Source organism: Suncus etruscus, chromosome 15, assembly GCF_024139225.1.
Source record: "Suncus etruscus isolate mSunEtr1 chromosome 15, mSunEtr1.pri.cur, whole genome shotgun sequence".
Classification (NCBI taxonomy): domain Eukaryota; kingdom Metazoa; phylum Chordata; class Mammalia; order Eulipotyphla; family Soricidae; genus Suncus; species Suncus etruscus.
In genome coordinates, this window is record NC_064862.1 from 89,591,469 (window position 1) to 89,612,084 (window position 20,616).

The 20,616-nt window shown below is 53.5% G+C and overlaps 1 protein-coding gene across 3 annotated transcripts in view; it reads right to left on the minus strand.

Annotated features, from left to right (window-relative positions):
* Positions 1–2,918: 2,918 nt before the first annotated feature.
* Positions 2,919–20,616, minus strand: part of OLFM2 (olfactomedin 2) — a 43,919-nt gene continuing 26,221 nt past the window's right edge. For all 3 annotated transcript variants that reach the window (XM_049787978.1, XM_049787976.1, XM_049787977.1), the window contains 5 exons: positions 8,768–8,917; positions 6,922–7,068; positions 6,532–6,751; positions 5,557–5,663; positions 2,919–3,604 (listed from right to left, as the gene is read on the minus strand). In XM_049787978.1, the coding sequence (XP_049643935.1) occupies positions 2,921–3,604; positions 5,557–5,663; positions 6,532–6,751; positions 6,922–7,068; positions 8,768–8,917 (1,308 nt within the window). In that variant the 3' untranslated portion in view covers positions 2,919–2,920. The remainder of the gene's footprint in view (positions 3,605–5,556; positions 5,664–6,531; positions 6,752–6,921; positions 7,069–8,767; positions 8,918–20,616) is intronic.

Below are 20,616 nucleotides of genomic sequence, written 5' to 3' on the forward strand. Positions count from 1 at the left end.
CTGTGCTTAGCTGGATCCCATTCTGCTGTGGTGTTAGCTCCTTCACAGACGAGGCATTCAGCTGCTTTTGGCACACCTTTCTCCAGTGCTCAGGGAGCCCCTTCTGTTCTTCATGGGCCCCAGTGGGGGGGGGGGGAAACTCATGGTCAGTCAGTCCCAGCATACCCCGAGATGACTTAACCAGGCGCCCATTAATTAGAGATGATGGCCCTGGGTACAACCTGGATTCAGTGGGGTTTTTTTTTGGGGGGGGTGTCTCATTTCCTCCATGAACCCCATATGGAGGACTATAGAGCAGGGATCCTCAAATTTTTTTTTTTTTTTTTTTTTGTGGTTTTTGGGTCACACCTGGCAGTGCTCAGGGGTTTTTCCTGGCTCTGTGCTCAGAAATTGCTCCTGGCATGCACGGGGGACCATATGGGACGCCGGGATTCGAACCGATGACCTTCTGCATGAAAGGTAAATGCCTTACCTCCATGCTATCTCTCCAGCCCCTTTAAACTTTTTTTTTTTGTTTGTTTTGTTTTTTGGGCCACACCCGGCGGTGCTCAGGGGTTACTTCTGGCTGTCTGCTCAGAAATAGCTCCTGGCAGGCACGGGGGACCCTATGGGACACCGGGATTCGAACCAACCACCTTTGGTCCTGGATTGGCTGCTTGCAAGGCAAACGCCGCTGTGCTATCTCTCCGGGCCCTCCTCAAACTTTTTAAAGGGGGCCAGTTCTCTGTCCCTCAGACTTGGAGGGCCAGACTATAGTTAAAAAAAAATCTGAACAAATTCCTATGTACACTGCACATATCTTATTTTGAAGTAAAAAAACAAAATGGGAACAAATACACTATTTAAAATGAAGAACAAGTAAAGTCAAATCAACCAACTTACCAGTATTTCAATGGGAACTCGGCCTGCTTTTGGCGGGCGTGTTGGCCAGACCAGGCCATAGTATGAGGACTCCTGCTTTAGAGGGTCCCCAGGGTTTCTGTTCTTGGTCTTTAAACATCTCCCTGCACACACGCTTTTCCCCTTGCATATGCCCAGCTGGGTTCACTCCCCGGCATCCTTGAGGGTCCCGAGAGCCCCTCCAGGAGTAATCCCCGAGCACAGAGCCAGGAGTCAGCCCTGAGTACCACGCATTTGGTCCATAAACCAAAAATACAGAATGACGCAGGGGCAGGATCAGTGGTAACTGGAGCTGGACCTGTTGAGGGGACGTGCAGGGCTGGAGCACCACTGTGAGGGGGCTAGACACCCCCAAATCAATGCGTAAATGAGAAACCCGCCCTTCCCTGCCCCCTTTCAAGGTTGGGCCCTCAAGGAGGCCTCAGGCAGGACCAGGGAGAGAGATCCTGGTGAAGGTGGGGACGCTTAGCTGAGTCACTTGTGCTGCAACCCATGGCTGCACCTCGTTGCTTTTCTTCTTTAAATGTCCCCTATCAGGGCTCAGGGATTCTGGGGAGGATGGGAGAACCCCTGAACCTTGATAGGGACATGGTCAGATTCAAAGGGTTTTCAGGGTCACCTCTGCTAGTGCTGGGGGGTCATGGTGGTGGGGATCAAACTCGGCCCAGTGCCTCCATGGGTGCCCTGGTCATAGCACTTATATTTTTTGGGGGGGGGAGGGCACACCTAGCAGTGCTTGGGGCTGACTCCTGGCTCTGTGCTTAAGAGATCACTCCTGGTAGGGCTGGGGGACCATACAGGGTGCTGGGGATCCAGCCAGGGTTGCCCGGATGCACTTGGGGAGGGGGTGGTTAGAGGGACAGGACTGGATGTGGCACTTGCCTGGCAAGCAGGCAGTTCCAGACAGTTTGTCTGCCACCGCCCCCTCCCATCCCAGTTCTGGAAACAGCCCCTGGAGCAAGGCATGGAAGGGGGCACATCCACACGCAGCCCCCCTGCGCATCAAATGCCAAAGGTCCCGTTTATTCCGGCAACCCCGGAAAGAAAAAGTGGAAATAGAAAAAAGAAAAAAAAAAAAGAAACATCCATGCACTCAAACTCCTGGGGGCACAGGTCAGGGGGGGGGCAGGAAGGGGCAGAGATGGGGAGCTGAGGAAGAGAGGGAGGCTGGAGGTGCAAAGAGGCAGGGGAGGGAGGCAGACCGGGAGGGAGCCGGCGTGGGATGGAGCTGAGAAGGGATCGATAAAAAGAAAGCGAGACTGTCCAGAGGCTCCAAAGGATCAGTCAAGGAGAGGAGAGAGGCAATGGGGGGGAGGAGGGAGAGACACAGGGAGGGAGAAGGGTGAGGGACAGATAGGGAGGAGGGAGACAGGGAGGGAGGAGGGTGAGACAGGGAGGAAGACAGGTAAGGAGGAGAGAAATACAGAGGGAGGAGGGAGATATGGGGAGATGGAAGAGAAATAGTAGGGAGGAGGAGGGAGTGAGGGAGGAGGGTGAGGGGTAGATAGGGAAGGAGGAGACAGGTAAGAAGGGAGGCAGGTAAGGAGAGATAGGGAGGAGGGAGACAGGGAGGGAGATGGGGAGAAGGGAAATAGGGAGGGAGGGAGGAGGGTGAGGGATAGGTAGGGAAGAGGAAGAGAAAAGGAGAAGGTGAGGGATAGGTAGGGAGGAGGGAGATGGGGAGAAGGGAAATAGGGAGGGAGGGAGGCAGAGGGAGGAGGGTGAGGGATAGGTAGGGAAGAGGGAGAGAAAAGGAGAAGGTGGGGGATAGGGAGGGAGGAGGGAGACAGGGAGGAGGGAGATAAGGAAGGAGAAGGAAGACAGGGAGGGAGGAGGGTGAGGGATGAGTAGGGAGGAGGCAGATAAAGAAGGAGAAGGAAGACAGGGAGGAGGGAGATAAAGAAGAAGGAAGACAGGGAGGAGGGAGATAAGGAAGGAGAAGGAAGACAGGGAGGGAGGAGGGTGAGGGATGAGCAGGGAGGAGGGAGAGATGGGGAGGAGGGCGAGGAAAAGTGGGGCGCTAGGGGTCCCCGGCGGCGGCGGCGCTGATGACGTGGAAGAGGGTGACGTTGTAGAGCACCTGGTGGCCGTTGTTCCAGGTGTAGAGCGCGCGCTCGCGCGGGTTGTAGTCCAGCATGGAGATGTGCGAGTACTGGTTGTGGAAGGGCACGTCCGTGTACTCGTAGCTGGAGGTGTTGGTGAAGTAGGCGAAGTAGACCTTGGCGCCGGCCAGGTGCGAGTTGGTCACGTAGAGCACGCCGCAGATCATGAAGGCCTCGCCGGCGCTGCGCTTGGGGTAGCCCGTGTCCCACGAGCGCAGCACCTCGAGCGTGTGCGGGTCCAGGCGGCTGAGCACGATGTTGCCCGCGTTCTGGTTGGTGGTGTACACGGCCCACAGCCCGCTCTCGTCCACCATGAAGTCCATGTCCGAGAAGCCGCCCCACGAGTAGGGGAAGGTGTTGTTGTAGCCGGCGCCGGGCAGGCTGCGCTGGCGCAGCACCGAGCGCGAGCGGAAGTGGTACTTGACCACCACGTTGCTCTGGTACTTGTTGTAGAAGAGCGAGCCGTTGTACACGACGTGGCCCGTGCCGGCCCAGGGCTGCGGCAGCAGGTGCTGGATGAAGTTCTGGCCCTTGACGAAGTCGCCCAGCGTGCGGAACTCCAGCACGCGCCGGCCCTTGTAGTAGCCGTCCATGTACCACACCTGAGGGAGGGAGGGAGGCTCAGCTCGGAGGGCTTGGGGGGCCCGGGGCACCACCCAACCATGCCCTGGCCCCTGGGAGGAGCGCACGGCCAAGTGGACCATGGGCCTTGGTATCTGCCCAACCCAGCACAGGCTCCCTCTACACAATACGGGTCGTGCCTGAGCTCAGGAGTTTTGGGGATCCCTTCTCAGCCCATCACGGGGCTCCCCCAGGGTCATTCTCTACCAATCATAGGGCCTCCCTTTGGTCATTCTCGGCCAATCATGCATGGGACAGAATTCCCTGTCCAGTCTCGGCCAATCATGCATGGGACAGAATTCCCTGTCCAGTCTCGGTCCATCATGGGGCGTCCCTCTTGCCATTGTCAACCAATCATGGGACTTTCCTCTGGTCATTCTCAACCGATCAGGAGGATGCTTTGTGACTAGACTTGACCAGTCATAGGACTTTCCTGTGTACCTATCATGGATGGGGCTTTTCTTTGGCTATTCTTTTTTGTTGTTGGTTTTTTTTTTTTTTGTTTTTGTTTTTTTTTTTTGTTTTTGGGTCACACCCGGCAACACTCAGGGGTTCCTCCTGGCTCTATGCTCAGAAATCACCCCTGGCAGGCTCAGGAGACCATATGGGATACCGGAATTCGAACCCGCGCCCTTCTGCATGCAAGGCAAACACCCTACCTCCATGCTATCTCTCCAGCCCATCCTTTGGCTATTCTCAACCAGTTATGGCATGTCCCTCTGACCACTGTCAACCAAACATAGGACTTTCCTGGGACAATTTTTTTTTTTTTTTTTTTTTTGGTTTTTTGGGCCACACCCGGCGGTGCTCAGGGGTTACTCCTGGTTCTCTGCTCAGAAATAGCTCCTGGCAGGCATGGGGGACCATATGGGACACCGGGATTCGAACCAACCACCTTTGGTCCTGGATCGGCTGCTTGCAAGGCAAACACCGCTGTGCTATCTCTCCGGGCCCTCCTGGGACAATTTTTGACAATCACAGGGAGACTTCTCTGTGGCTACTCCAGACCAATCATGGGACTTCTTGTAGCCATTTTCAACGAATTATGGGAAGTCTCTGTGGCATTCAAAACCAATCCTGGGACTTCCGGAGGTTGGTCATTCATCGCCCATAAAAAACAAGCCTACTTGCCTCGCTCCTTTGCTTAGGAAAACCATTGGCATTATAAGAGAAACTGAGTCAAGGAGATTGATCCCTCGGGGTCAATGTGTTGTCCCCCAGGCCTCCCTGGGCCTGGAAGGCTCACCAGGTCACTGGCTATTGGCTGCTAGGGACAATGGATTTATCGCTGATGGCACCTGCAGGCACAGGTGACCAGAGCTGTCGTGGCTTCTCTCCTTCACCATCATAGAGAGGCCATATTCATTAGCACTGAGTGCTCTTGGGGGGCATGGGGAGAAACAGACTGCACAGTGGGGAGAGTGTTGGCTGACCTGGTTTGATCCCCAGCACCGAATATGATCCTTGGGACAGCACCAGGAGTGGACCCTGAGCCAGGGGGAAAACCCAGAGCAGGCCGGGTGGGCCCACACACCCCAAATAAGCAAGTCCCCAGAATATTGTGAAGATGTGAAAAGATCCACTCTCTGGCCAAGGGTTCCTGCCTGAGAACCCCAGCCTGATCCCTGATGCCAATGCACCATAAAGATGGGGAGGCCCATGGTGGTGACCAAGAGCCAACAGGGCAGCCAAGGGCAGTGCCTGAAGGTCAAAGGTCATGAGGGGCAGGGCAGATGTGAGTCACTGATAACCCTTTTAGGTCAAAGGTTGTTCAGAGCAGATGTAGCATCTCCCTAGAGGCTGTGGGGAGTCTCAAGATAGAAGTTCTGGTATGTTGGGGGTGCCTGGATAGTTTGGCAGTCAGGGGAGGGGAGTTCAGGACATATGTGGTACAAAGGAATCACTGGTGTGGCATTTCTGGGCAGCTACTCACCCGGCTGTCGGCACTGGGGGCCATCGTGTCCGTCATCCACGAGCCAAAGCGGGACCCCATGGCCCGAACCGTGATGGGGTTACTGACCCCCGTCAGCTTCCCACAGCCTGGGAAGCAGGAATGGTGGGGGACAGGTTGAACGTGGGGAGGAACAGCAGGGATGTAGGAGGGGGTGAGATGCTGGAGGTGAAAGGTCAGGACTGGTTCCCTCCTTGGGCAGGAAAGTAAAGTGTAGGGGACGGGGATCTAGGCTTAGAAAATAAAAACAACCCTAAAGGGCTCGAGAGATAGCACAGTGGTAGGACATTTGCCTTGCATGCAGCTGGCCCAGAAGGAACGGTAGTTTGAATCCCAGTATCCCATATGGTCCCCGTGCCTGCCAGGAGTGATTTCTGAGCACAGAGCCAGGAGTAACCCCTGAGTGCCACCGGGTGTGACGACAACAACAACAACAACAAAAAAACCCTAAATCGCATCCAGGGTAGGACGCTTGCATACACAAAGATCTGGGTTCGAACCCCGTTCCAGCCCAAATAAAATGTGCAATTAGGGGCTGGGTCCTAAGGCAGCGGGAGGGTGCTGGCTTTGCTGGATGTCAACCGGGTTCAATCCTCAGCATTCCACAGGGTTCCCCCCCCCCCCCAACCCCACCAAGAGGGCTGAATATAAAGCCAGGAGACAGCTCTGAGCATCACCAGGTGTGACTTAACAAAATATAGCACAGCGGCATTTGCCTTGCAAGCAGCCGATCCAGGACCAAAGGTGGTTGGTTCGAATCCCGGTGTCCCATATGGTCCCCCGTGCCTGCCAGGAGCTATTTCTGAGCAGACAGACAGCCAGGAGTAACCCCTGAGCAATGCCGGGTGTGGCCCAAAAACAAAACAACAAAACAAAAAAAAGTGGGTGGGTGGGATGATGCATGTTGGTGGCAGGAAGGAGGACAGGGAGGGGGTGAAGTTCCGGGGTGCAGCATACCCAGCTTCTGGGCGCAGGCGTGCAGCCGTGCCTCCAGCGCCAGCACTCGCTGCTGCAGGTCGTCGTAGCCATAGGCGCCCATCTCCTCCTGGATGGCCGCCAGGCTGCCCGACAGGTTGCGGACTTCATCGCGAAGACGCACCACAGTGCGCGTGTCGGCCTTGTACTGCTCCAGCACCGAGCCCAGTGGCAGCAGCTCGCCCATGCGTGCCTTCAGCTCCTGGCCCGCAGAGCAAAGCACCCAACGGTCCATCTCCGCCCGCCCCGTCGGGGAGTCTCCTTCCAACGTCACCACGACCCATCCCCCTGCCCGGCTCCCCCAGCAATGAAGGGGCGCGCTCAGGCATCCTCCACGCTCCACCCAGCAGCACCCCTTTGCCCGGCCCCAACCTGGAAGCTCTTGGCCGGCAGGGAGCCGTCGGCGGTCCGGAGCCGCGCGTCCAGGCTTCGCAGCGGGGCCTCCATGCTGCGCACGTACTGCAGGTCCCGGTAAGTCCGCAACTCCAGCACCTCCATGGACTGCGAGACGTTCTGCACCTGGGGAGGGGCCGCGTGACGCCGGGGACACCCCGGCGAGGCCTGGCGGGGTGAGGGGCGCCAAAGACCCGATCTCCCCAAACCCGATCGCCCCACCCCATGCGCCTTCTCCCGGGCCCAGCTCTTGGCCGACTTCTGACAGCTCCAGCGTGGGCTCCGCTGGCTGCACTGACAGCCCACGGCCGCCGGGAGGCGCTGGTGACCAGAAACAAGGAAGGGGGAAAAACTCGCCCCTCACCTCTCAAAATTTCTTATTTATTTATTTATTTATTTATTTATTTATTTATTTATTTATTTATGGTTTCTGGGTCACACCCGGCAGTGCTCAAGGATTCCTCCTGGCTCTACGCTCAGAAATCGGTCCTGGCAGGCCTTGAGGGGGACCCTATGGGATGCCATATGGGATTCGAAGCACCGTTCTTCTGCATGAAAGGCAAACGCCCTACCTCCATGCTATCTATCTCTCCGGTCCCTCACCCCTCAAAATTTCAGACCCATCTGCTTACTCCTGTTGATTTGAGCCCCCCAAAGAATCCACCAGATCCTCTCCCTAGAATGTGTCCTTTTGCCCAATAGCAGCAGGCCCCCCACCTTTTTTGTTTTGTTTTGTTTTGTTTTTTTGGTGGATTGGTGATTGGATTGGTGCAGGCTCTGCTCAGGGCCAATTCTTGGTGCTGCTGGAGGAAACTTGAGGTCTTGGGGATCAAACCTAGCCAGGGCCTGCTGTATGCACAGGTTCCAGCCCTCTATGTCAGCTCCCTGCGCACTTTCAAAGCCCAACTTAGAATGAAAGAAGGAAGGCACCAGACCGGCCACCTGGGCAAGGCGAGGTACAGGGACCGCTTAGAAAAACCTTGAATGACTGGAAAGAGGTGGGGACTTTGCAGCAGCCTCTTAGGGTGCAGGAGGAGGAGAAATGCGTGTTTGTGTACTGCACAACTGGGAGAGGGACTCTCCGCCACTCTGGAGGTTTAGCAGCCACTAACTAATGGCATTAGAGGCCCGTTGGCATCAACAGCAGACTCATAGGACTGGGCTGGGGAAGAGAACCCTGGAGTTCGAGCCTCAGCATTGCCTAGTCCCTCCTCAACAACCTCCCCAAGCTCCAGCCGGAAATGACCTAAAGAAAAATAAATTTAACTGCAGCTGGAGGGGCCCGGAGCGATAGCACAGCAAGGAGAGCATTTGCCTTGCACGCAGCAGACCTGGGTTCGATTCTCGGCATCCCATAGAGTCCCCTGAACACTGTCAGGAGTGATTCCTGAATGCAGAGCAACCCCTGACCACCGCCAACTGTGGTCCCCAAACCAGTAAATAAATAGCTGAAATTAATATGGTGGGTGGGGGCGGAGCTTGGAGCTGAATTTTTTTGTGGGGGGGGGTTTGGGTCACACCTGGCAGCGCTCAGGGGTTACTCCTGGCTCTACACTCAGAAATTGTCCCGGCAGGCTCGGGTGACCACATGGGATGCCAGGATTCGAACCCCTGTCTGTCTGTATGCAAGGCAAACACCCTACCTCCATGCTATCTCTCCGGCCCCTAGGAGCTGAAATTGATGAGGCAGAAGGGGGGGAGAGATTGGAGTTGAAATTGACCAGCCTAAAAAGGGGCGGAGCTTCTGGCTGCTGGGCTGTAGCCCATGCAAGGTGGGATGCAGAAAGCAGGATTTGGGGTGGGGGGGTGTCCCAGAGGGTCTCACCTTCTCCATGAGCTGCCGCAGCTCTCGGCTCCGGCCATCGCGAGAACAGGTGCTCTGGGCCGGGATCACTGCGGTGCAGATGCATTTGCCGTCGGGCGCCTGTGCCGAGGTATACAGCTGCCAGCCTTCCTCGGGGCTCTGGAAGAGGGTCTGCGGTGAAGGAGGGGGGTTCAGGGAACGGGCACCCCGTTGGGGGGACAGTCCCCAGCCTCCATGTGAGGGAGGTAGAGAAAGGAGACTCCGGGAAATGACAGATGTTCTTGGCTGGATCTTGGGGGGCAATGAGCTAGACCGGGCAGGGGTCCTCAAACTTTTTAAACAGGGGGCCAGTTCACTGTCCCTCAGACCATTGGAGGGTCTGACTCTAGTAAAAACAAAACTTAGGAACGAATTCTTATGCACACTGCATAGATCTTATTTTGCAATGAAGAAACAAAACAGATACAAACACAATATGTGGCCCGCGGGCCATAGTTTGAGGACCACTGCGAGACTAAAAAGTCCCCATGAGGGGGTGATGCTTCTTTGAGCCAAGATCAAAGAGAGAGAGGGCCAGAGCCATAGTACAGCTGGGAGGGCACTTGCCTTGCACGCAGCCGACTGGGGTTTGATCCTCAGTACCCCAATATTGTCCCCAGAGCTCCTTCAGGGCTGCAGTCTATCCTTTTTTTTGGGGGGGGGCCACACCCGGCGGTGCTCAGGGGTTACTCCTAGCTGTCTGCTCAGAAATAGGTCCTGGCAGGCATGGGGGACCATATGGGACACCGGGATTCGAACCAACCACCTTTGGTCCTGGATCGGCTTTTTGCAAGGCAAACGCCACTGTGCTATCTCTCCAGGCCCAGGGCTGCATTCTAAGTACAGAACCAAGAATCAGCCCTGAGCAACACCGAATGTGTCCCCAAAGCAAACAAAGTCAGAGGAGAGGGGCCTGGCTTTGGAGTTTAGAAGCACCTGCCTTGCGAGCATGAGATCTTGAGCTCAACCTCTGATGACACCCACATGTGCTTTTAGCATTATCCGGACGGCTCTATAGTCTGGAACCCCTGGCACTGAGAGGATGTCATTCCTTGGTTGCATAGCCAGGGGTGTGCCGAGACCCTATCTAAAATGTGCATTCATCCCACAAACACCCCAGCTGAAACAGGGGAACACCACAGTCACCCCAACAAGCAAGAGAGATTCTCGGATATCACATCCTCAACAACTACAAAGGGAAGGAAATTTGGGGTGTGGGGGGAGCCAGAGGGAATGAGATGAAGCCCGAAATGGGGCATGGTGGGGAAAATGTTTTAAGTGAGGCCTAAATGACAGCACAGCAGGGAAGGCCTTGCACATGGCCAACCAGGGTTTGATCCCCAGCATCCCATAGGGTTCCCCTCATGTAAAATACATCCCACGTTGTGAGATCACCTCACCCCACCCCAACAGAGAGATCTGATGCAGATAGGATAGCTACAAAGAATTTATAAAACAAACCAGTCAGGAGAGTCATGGAATCAGTCTGTGCCTCGTGATCTCTCTGAGCCCCAAGCCACACTGTTCATTCTTTATTAAACCAGTCCCAATTCACCAGGAGTGGGAAGGGAGGGAGGGAGGGAGGGAGGGAGAGAGAGAGAGAGAGAGAGAGAGAGAGAGAGAGAGAGAGAGAGAGAGAGAGAGAGAGAGAGAGAGAGAGCTATCCAGATGGGTTTTTCCATATCAAAGGAGAGATTTAAAGGAAAGAGGAAAATGGGGGGACACTTTTGTTTTGGATTAACAGCTGTGTGTCATCTTACACCCCAAGTACCAAGTACCACCAGAACGGGGCTGGAGTGATAGTGCAGCGGTAGGGCATATGCCTTACACATGGCTGACCCAGGACAGACCTGGGTTTGATCCACAGCGCCCCATGTGGTTCCCCAAGCCAGGAGCTATTTCTGAACACATAGCCAGGAGTAACCCCTGAGCATCACGGGATATGGCCTAAAAACAAACAAACAAAAAAACCAAGGACCACCAGAGGTGCAAGGTTAAGCAAGTGGACTGGATGGTGCCTCTCTCTGATCCTGGAGTTTGCTCTGAGTTAAGGTTGGGATCCTACTCGGGCGCTCTCTGGGGCCTTCTGGTGGCTGTTGGGAGCTGGATGGAAGTTGACTTGGAGGGTGTCAGGCCAGCAACTGGGGTGAGGGTAGTAGGAGGTTTCCAGAGAGAGAGTCCCACAGTTCCCCCCAAGCTGGTGGACTTGGGAGGTGGGGAGGCTGCAGGGAGATGCACCCCCACCAGGCCTGGAAACTGCCCACAGGAGGGGGGGGGGGCAGTGGTTGTTTACCAACCCGCCCCGTCGGGGCTGCTGTGAAAAAAGGGGAAAATAATTAAAATATTAAAAACAAAAACATGCCTACTGGGACCGTGAGCCAGTGACAGGATTGCAAGGGGGGGGGGGAGGGAGCTCGTCTCGCCGGCTCATTTATAAGGATAATCACCCATTTATAAGCGCAATCTGAAATGATCCTAATTAGCCACACGCACAGCCTGGCGGAGGTGGGGAGGGGGGGATCCCTGGCTCCCCAGGAGGAAGGAAGAGAATTCCCCGGCTCACTCCCGCCTCTGCCTTTCTTTGCAAAGACAGACCTGGCCCGCCCCTCAAGCAAGTCGCTGGGGACTTTGTAGGGAGGGGGTTCGGAGGAATCTTTCTATTCTCCCACATCAAGCCCTCCTAGGACTTGGCCTCCTCCTCAGGGTGCACCCCAAGACTTCCTGAACCTCCCTACATCAGCCCCTCACCTGCCTTTTTGGTCACTTCAATCTCACTTTTTCCCCAGGGCTCCTGGAAATGCTGGACCCAAGATGGGGGTGATCCTGGGCAGCCTCCCCTCCTGCCCATCCAGCTGACTTTTTGTTCTGTTTTGCTATAGGGGGGGGGGGGGTTTGGGCCACAGCTGACTGTGCTCAGTGCTCAGTCCTGGCTCTGTGTTCAAGGATCAATCCTGGTGGTGGTTGAGGGGGGCCCCGTGGGGTGCCTTGAAGCAAACCAGGGTCAGCCGAGAATGAGACAAACGCCCCATGGTGGACCTTCCGGCTCCTTATTTATTCTTATTTTACTTATTTTTGGTTTTGTGTGACACCCGGCAACGCTCAGGGCTGACTTCTAATTCTGTGCTCAGAAATCACTCCTGGTGATTCTCCGGAAGCCTATGGAGAGCCAGGAATTGAATCCCAATCAGTCACATGCTAGGAAAACATTTCCCTGCTGCTTTGGGCCCAATTTTACCTATTTATTTATTTATTTATTTATTTATTGTTTTGGGGCCACACCTGTTGGCACTCGGGTTACTCCTAGCTCTGTGCTCAGAAATCACTCTTAGCAGGCTCAGAGGACCATATAGGATGTCGGGGATTGAACCTGGGTCTACCCCACATCGGCCACATGCAAGGTAAACACCCTCCCTGCTGTTCTATCGCTCTGGCCCCTTACCTAATTTTTTTTTTTTTTTTTTTTTTTTGGTTTTTGGGCCACACCCTGTGACGCTCAGGGGTTACTCCTGGCTATGCGCTCAGAAGTCGCTCCTGGCTTGGGGGACCATATGGGACGCCGGGGGATCGAACCGCGGTCCGTCCTAGGCTAGCGCAGGCAAGGCAGGCACCTTACCTCCAGCGCCACCGCCCGGCCCCCTAATTTTTTTTTTATTTTTTTTAACATGGGTGTCATATTCCCTAGCAGGGCTTCTAGGATACTCACAATGGTGACACAGGGAATCTATTCCAGATTGTTGAAATGCAATTTTTTCCCTTTAAGTCCTAACATAGGCTGGAGTGATAGCACAGAGAGAAGGGCCTTTGCCTAGCTTGCAGCCGACCTGGATTCGATCCCCAACATCCCATAGGGTCCCCCAAGCCTGCCAGGAGCGATTTCTGAGCACAGGTGTGACCCACACTTCCTGTCCCTCCAAAAAAGCACAGCTCGCCTCCCTCACACACACAAGCCAGATTCTCATTAGTGCAGAACAAGGCTGTATGCAATTCCCATCACTGACATCTTCTGCCTTTCCTTGCCTGGGCTCTCACGCCCACAAGCCCTAGCTCCCTCCTCGTCAGAATTATCAAATTGCAAAAGAGAAGCCAGAGATTTTTGAGGCAGGACTGGGCCCAGAGCGGGGCTCGGGGCTCGGAAAAATAATTGTCTGCAGCAGCGACGCCGTGTGCGTGTGTGTGTGTGTGTGTGTGTGTGTGTGTGTGTGTGTGTGTGTGCAGTTGTGGAATTCGATGCTGGGGGGGTGCAGCGCAGGGGAAGGGGGTGCAGATCTCAACTGGGCAGAGCGACCACCCACGAGCCTGTCCAGACACCCAGAGACAAATTTCCCAATACGCTCCCGGCTTCCCAGAAAGGGCTGAGCTGAGAAGCAAAGAGTCAAGGTGGGAGGGGGGCACCTGAGCGGTGGCACAGAGGAAAGGGTGCTAGCCTGGCATACAGCCGACCTGGGTTCGATTCCTGGCATCCCATAGGGTCCCTCCCTCCCTGAGCACTGACAGGAGTGACCCCTGAACACCACAGAGTGTGACCAAAAAGCAAAAAAGGAGCCTCATCTTTTTCACCCATGGAGCAAAACATTTCAGCTTTTGCCTAAACTGCAGGTTCCAGGGGGTTAATCTGCCTCTTAATGGCTTCTGAGAGGATAAACCGATGCCCTCAGCTGTTGTTCCTCAAATAATCTTCTTTTTCCTGGCTGTTTTTATTTTTTTTAAACATTATTATTTTCCCAATTAAACCAGAATCCCTGCGAACAAACCCAGTTGGAGTCGCACATAACCAGAGTCTTTCTCCTGGCGGTGCCCGGGAATAGTTTTCAGCTCCAGGAACAGGGGACCAGTTAGAGACAGGACAGCAGGGAGGGAAGGCGCTTGCCTTACACACAATTGACCCAGGTTCAGTCCCCCCACATGTCCCTGAGGGTCCCCTGAAGCACCCCCAAGTGAAAACCCCAAGCCAGAGCCAGGAGTAAGCCAAATATGCCCAAAAGAAAGCCAAAGCTCAGGGCCAGAGTGGTAGCACAGCGGTAGTGTATTTGCCTTGCAAGTGGCTGACCCAGGACAGACACAAGTTCGATCCCCAGCATCCCAGATAGTCCCCAGAGCCAGGAATGATTTCTGAGTGCAGAGCCAGGAGTAACCCCTGAGTACAGTAGGGTGCAGCCAAAAAATACCCTTCCCCCAAAAAATCATTATAATACCCAATAAAGACCAAAACAAAACCAACAAAAACAAAAGCTGAAGTTCTTGGTTGATAAATGCAAAAAAAAAAAAAAAAAAATTCCTAGGGTGGGGTGGGGTCTGAGCGATTCATGACCAATCTGGATTTGATCCCTTTCAACACCTCATAGGGTTCCCCCCCCCCCACACACAGCACTGCCAGGAGTGACTTCTGAGTGCAGAGCCAGGAGTCAGCCCTGAGCACCGCCGATTGTAGTCCCAAAAAAATAAAAAAAATGTCCAAAATTTCTAGGATCCCTCCTGGGAGTGAAACCCGCTCCTGTATCTCAGAGGATGGGGGAACAGGCGAGGAAAGGGGGGCCAGGCAGGCCTGGAGTAAAGAGATTTATCAAGAGCCAGCCAGTAGGAAGAGAGAGTGCAGCCTCCTCTTAATAAGACAAGGATGTTATTACATTTGAGGCTGGATAATTGAATCAGGAAGCTGAAGTGACTTGGGGTTTTCGATATTTATTCGTGCCCAGCCTCGCTGCAGAGGACTCCGAGTGATTTACAAGGATATTTAAATGCCACACGCTAGTGCCAATTAACTGGGCGAACCGTGCATCCTGGCATCCGGGAGGGTGGCTGGCCAGAGATCTAAGGAAGGTCTGTGCATTTGCACTGAATGCGGCCAATCCAAGACTGAGAACCCAGCCTGGGCATGCTCAGAAGTGCATGCAAGGCTTGGCCAGGACCTCAGGAGCTCTTGGAAAGGCCCACGGGGGGGGGGGGGGTGTCAGATCAATAGAGCAGCAGGGAGGGTATTGAATTGCACATAGCTGACCCAGGTTCAATCGCCGGCATTCCATATGGTGCCTTGAACCAGCCAGAGTGAGTCCAGAGGGCAGAGCCAGGAATTAACCCTGAGCACCACCAGGGAAAGCCATAAAACCAAAAATTAAATAAAAGAAAGGAAAAGGAGCCGGAGCGATAGCACAGTGGTAGGGCATTTGCCTTGCACGCTGCCAACCCAGGACGGACCGTGTTCTATTTCCAGCATCCCATACGGTCCCCTGAGCCTGCCAGGGATGATTTCTGAGCACAGAGCCAGGAGTAATCTCTGAGCATCACCGGGTGTGGCCCAAAAACAAACAAACAAAAAGAAAGGAGAGGGCCTGGGGCCGGAGCAATGGTGCAAGCGATAAAGCGTCTGCCTAGGACAAACCTCGGTTCGATCCCCCAATGTCCCATATGGTCCCCCAAGCCAAGAGCAATTTCTGAGCGCAGAGCCAGGAGTAACCCTAAACATCACCAGGTATGGCTGAAGAAAAAATAAAAAGTAAGGAGAGAGCCCAAGCAATAGTCCAGCAGGGAGGACATTTGCCTTGCGTGTAGCCAACCTGAGTTCCATCTCCAGCACCCCAGATTCCCTGAACCCTGGTAGGAAAAGTGTTGAGCACCACTAGATGTGGCCCCCAAACAAATCAATACATAAATCAATTGGAAAGAAACGCAGGATTGGGTTTGAGTGATAGCACCACGGGAAGGGTGTTTGCTTGTACGAGTCTGGCTTGTGTTCCATCCCAGGCATCTCATAGGGTTCCCCAAGCCTGCCAGGAGTAATTTCTCAGCACAGAACCAGGAGTAACCCCTCACAACTGTCAGCTATGGCCCCAAAAGAAAAAAAAGAAGAAACACAATATTGGGAGGCCACATCTGCAAAAATGAAGGTACTAGGGAGGGGGTAGCACCCATCCTGTGCTCTGAAGTCTCTCCTGGCAGAGTGGGGGGCCTTGTGGTGCCAGGATCAAATCTGGTGCTCCCATGTGCTAGACTGTATCCCAGACCTTTGAGCTACCTTTGACTTGCTAGGGATTTTTTTGTGGGGGAGGGACATAACCGGCAGTGCTTAGAGAGTCACTCAGTGATGCAGGGGACCTTATGGGATCCCGAGATCGAACCCTGGTTGGCCACTTGCAAGGCAAACGCCCTCCCCACTGTGTTATTACTAGGCCCGCCTTGGGAATATTTTTAAACAATTATTATCTTCTTACAATTGATCTAACTTGGTTGCATCTGTGACATACACATTCCTGCATAGATTTTTTTTCAGTCCCTTCATAATTTATATTTTTTCTTGCAAGAGAGAAAAGGCAGAAAGGAGGGTGCCAGGGCAGCAGTAGAGCAGGGAGGGAGATGGCCTTGCTCGGGTTCGATCCCTAGCATCTCACAATGTCCTCCAAACCTTGCCAGGCATGATCCTGGAATGCAGAGCCAGGAGTCAACCCTGAGCAAGGTGGGCCCGGAGAGATAGCACAGCGGCGTTTGCCTTGCAAGCAGCCGATCCAGGACCTAAGGTGGTTGGTTTGAATCCCGGTGTCCCATATGGTCCCCTGTGCCTGCCAGGAGCTATTTCTGAGCAGACAGCCAGGAGTAACCCCTGAGCACCGCCGGGTCTGACCCAAAAACCAAACCAAACCAAACCAAACAAAACAAAAAAAAAACTCTGAGCAAGGTGAGATGTGGGGACCCACTCCCCCCAAATTGGAAAGAAATGCAGGGAATGGGGGCCAGAGCAATAGTACAGCAGGGCGGATGTTTGCTTTGTATACAGTCGACCCGGGTTCGATCCTCAGCATCCATATGGGCCTGCCAGGAGTGATTTCTGAGTGCAGAGCCAGGAGTAACCCCTGAGCACCAATAGGTGTGGTCCCCCCCCAAAAAAAAATAACTGTTTGATCTTGTTGAATTCACCTAATATGTGAATATCTTAGTTATCAATAAAGATTTAACAAGAAAAAGAGACTGGAGGATAGCACAGCTGTAGGGTGTTTGCTTTGCACATGGCTGACCGGGGAGGGATCCAGGTTTGATGCTCGGCATCCCATATAGTTCCTCGAGCCTGCCAGGAGCAATTTCTCAGTACAGAGCCAGGAGGAACCCCTGAGCGCCATCGGTGTGGCCCAAAAGCCAAAAGCCAAAAAAAGAGAAAGATTTAAGAAGAAAGAAAAAGGAAGAAGGAAAGTGAAAAAGGAAGGATGAAAGAAAGAAAAGAAAAGAGGATTAGGAGGGAGAGAAGGAAGGAAGGAGAGGAAGGGAGGGAGGGAGAGAGAGGAAGGAAGAAAGAAAAGAAAGAAAGAAAGAAAGAAAGAAAGAAAGAAAGAAAGAAAGAAAGAAAGAAAGAAAGAAAGAAAGAAAGAAAGAAAGAAAGAAAGAAAGAAAGAAAGAAAGGAAGGAAGGAAGGAAGGAAGGAAGGAAGGAGAGAGAAAGAAAGAAAGAGAGAGAGAAAGAAAGAAAGAAAGAAAGAAAGAAAGAAAGAAAGAAAGAAAAAGAAAGAAAGAAAGAAAGAGAAAGAAGAAAGAAAGAAAGAAAGAAAGAAAGAAAGAAAGAAAGAAAGAAAGAAAGAAAGAAAGAAAGAAAGAAAGAAAGAAAGAAAGAAAGAAAGAAAGAAAGAAGAAAGAAAGAGTGTAAGGGTGCGTGGAAGGAACTAGAAAGGAGGCTGAGACCGACTGTCCTTTCCAGTCCCATCCACAGCATATGGTGGGACCCAAAATGAGGTGCTCGCTCCTCGCTCCTCCCCCCAGAAGAGGCAAAAGTGGCCCCTGACGCTGCTCGCCGATTCCTCAGACCGAGACGCACCAGCTGCTCCCGGGAAAAGTTAACTATTTTTGGTCCCAAATACAAATCGAGCTCTCTCCCACGGTACTCCCAAAGCAGAGTCCGCGTGATGTCGCCCGCACCTCCCCTGGCAACAAACTGCTTCCAGGCAAAATCCCTTAGGGCCTTGGGATAGTTTCTGGGGCCGCTTCTGGAGGGAGAGACCCGCAGGGTTCTGGGGTCTAGCTAGAAAGATCCTAGCTAGAGGGGCCTGAGCCATAGCACAGTGGCATGAGGCCGACCGAGCTGGATCTCCTGCATCCCATTGGGTCCCCCGAGCACTGCCCTGGAGTGATCCTGAGTACAGAGCCAGGAGTAACCCCTGAGCACCACCAGGTATGGTCTCCAAACAACAAACTTTCCCTGAGCACCATCAAAGGGTTGCAGTTCATGCTGGAATCCCACAAATCCCACTCAGAGAGGTCTTGGGCAGATTAGCAGGACAGGACCCCACCACTGAACCATCCAGCCCTGCTGGTCAGGTATCACTAGAAGTGGCCCCGGAGTGGTTGAGCATCGCTGGGAAGACCCCGGAGTTAAAATACAGAGAGAGAGAGAGAGATCTTTCAAATAAAGAGAGAGATCTCCGGGGCCGGACAGATAGCACAGCGGTGTTTGCCTTGCAAGCAGTCGATCCAGGACCTAAGGTGGTTGGTTCGAATCTTGGCTTCCCATATGGTCCCCTGTGCCTGTCAGGAGATATTTCTGAGCAGATAGCCAGGAGTAATCCCTGAGCACCGCCTGGTGTGTCCCAAAAACCAAAACAGAGAGAGAGAGAGAGAGAGAGAGAGAGAGAGAGAGAGAGAGAGAGAGAGAGAGAGAGAGAGAGAGAGAGAGAGAGAGAGAGAGAATTCGCTGCTGGAGAGAAATCCTGGCAGGAATCCAGCACTAATGTCTCATATACAGCCAAAATCTCCGTTTAATCCCTGGCATAGGGTTTCCCCAGCCCTGCCAAGGGTGACCCCTGCATGAGCACAAAGCCAGGAGTCAGTCCTAAGCACAGCCACTTAAGGTCCAAATATCAAGAGAATAAAGGAAAATGAATAAAAGAGCCAGAGCGTTTCCCTGGTAGGCGACTGACCAAGGTTTGATCTCCAGCATTCCATATTATCCCCAGAGCCTGCCAGGAGCAATTTCTGAATGCAGAGGCAGGAGGAACCCCTGAGGCTGTTGGGTGTAGCCCCAAATCGTAAATAAATAAGGGCCTGAGAATGCAGCTGAGCAAAAGGCAATTGATTCTCATGAGTGAAGCCCTGGGTTGAGTCCTGCTTCCCTTCCCCATTCCCCACCATACACACACACACACAGTAAATAAGAATTAAAACTGTTCCTGGCCTTGATCCAGGGAAGCAGACATCTGTTCCCTTCGCCAGACTCAGAAGTAGTAATGGAGCCCAGATCTCTGGGCACTGTGTCTGTATTTATCAGCTAAGAACCTTGGGGCACGAGCAATAGCACAGTGGGTAGAGCGTTTGCCTTGCATAATTGTACGCAGTGACCCAGGTTCGATCCCCGGCATCCCATAGGGTCCCCCAAGCCTGCCAGGAGTGATTTCTGAGAACAGAGCCAGGAGTAACCCCTGAGTGTGGCCCCCCGGTGTGGCCCAAAACCAAAGGAAAAAGATATAGAACTTTTGGGGAGCATTCATGGCACGATGCTGTCTCCGGATGGGTCCCCACCAGGACAGAAAGGTATGTGGGCGCTGCAGGCTGGTGTATGGTGAGCTGTAGAGGCAGCGGATTTTTGCACCTGGTCCCCCACTTAGCTGCCACACACCAGCTTGGCGAGCCTCCCCAAGGCAGCATTGAGGTTGACCAGGCCGTGATGAATGATCCGAGACACGCCTGTCTGCGCCCCGTCCCCTCGGAGGGTCGGATATTAGGCAGCTGGCCCTGTCACAGCTCGAGGCAGCGGGGACGGCTCCCCCGGGTGAGAGACTTGACAGGCCTTAAAGGAGATGTCAGCTCGTTTGTGCCGAGAGGGAGAGAGAGAGAGCACGAGAGGAAGAGGCCTTGCTCAGCGCCACTACCCAGGAGAGGCTGAGCAGGAGGAAGTGGCGGTGATTGTGAATTTGTCCATCATTTTCTTTATTCGATCATCCATTTGTCCATCCATCTGTTCATCTGTCCATTATTTAGCTCTTTATCCATTCACCTTCATCCATTCAAAATTCACCTATTTTATCCACTCACCTTTTGTTCATTCATTCCTCCAGTCTTCATCCTCCATCCACCCACTGCAGTCTATCCACTCCCCTCTCATTCATCCATCCACCCACCCATCCACCATCTATCCATCCAGTCATCTATCCATCCACCCATTCACCCACCCACCTACCCATCCATTCACTCTCCCACCACCCATCTATCCACCTATCCACCCCTGTCCCCCTATCCCTCCATCCACCCACCGACTTCCATCCACCCACCAATCCATCCATCCACTCACCCACCACCCATCTATCCACCCACCTACCCATCCACCATCCATCCATCCACACACCCATCCACTATCCATCCTCCCATACACTCACCTATCTATCCACCCATCCACCCACCCACTCGTCCACCCACCCACTCACTCATCCATCCACCATCCACCCACCCACTCACTCATCCATCCACCATCCACCCACCCATCCACCCACCCATTCATCCATCCACCCATCCACCCACCCATTCATCCACCCATCTACCTATCCACTCACCCATCTAACGACTTATCCATCCACCCATCTACCATCCATCCATGCTCCATCTGTCCAATGGGATGCCAGGGATCAAACCCAGGTAGGTTACTTGAAGGCAAGTGCCCTCCCTGCTGAGCTATTTTTCTGGCTCCTCCATGACAATTTTAAGGCTCACCTACCCCTCTCCCAGTGAACAAGTCAGCCCCTGTTCCTAAATTCTCCCTCTTGGCCTGGCCCAGTGGTGGAGCCTAGGCGGCTCTTCCTGAATGAATGAATAAATAAATGAATGAAGGGAAGGAAACCCGCGAACCCTGTTTCTTTTTTTTTTTTCTCC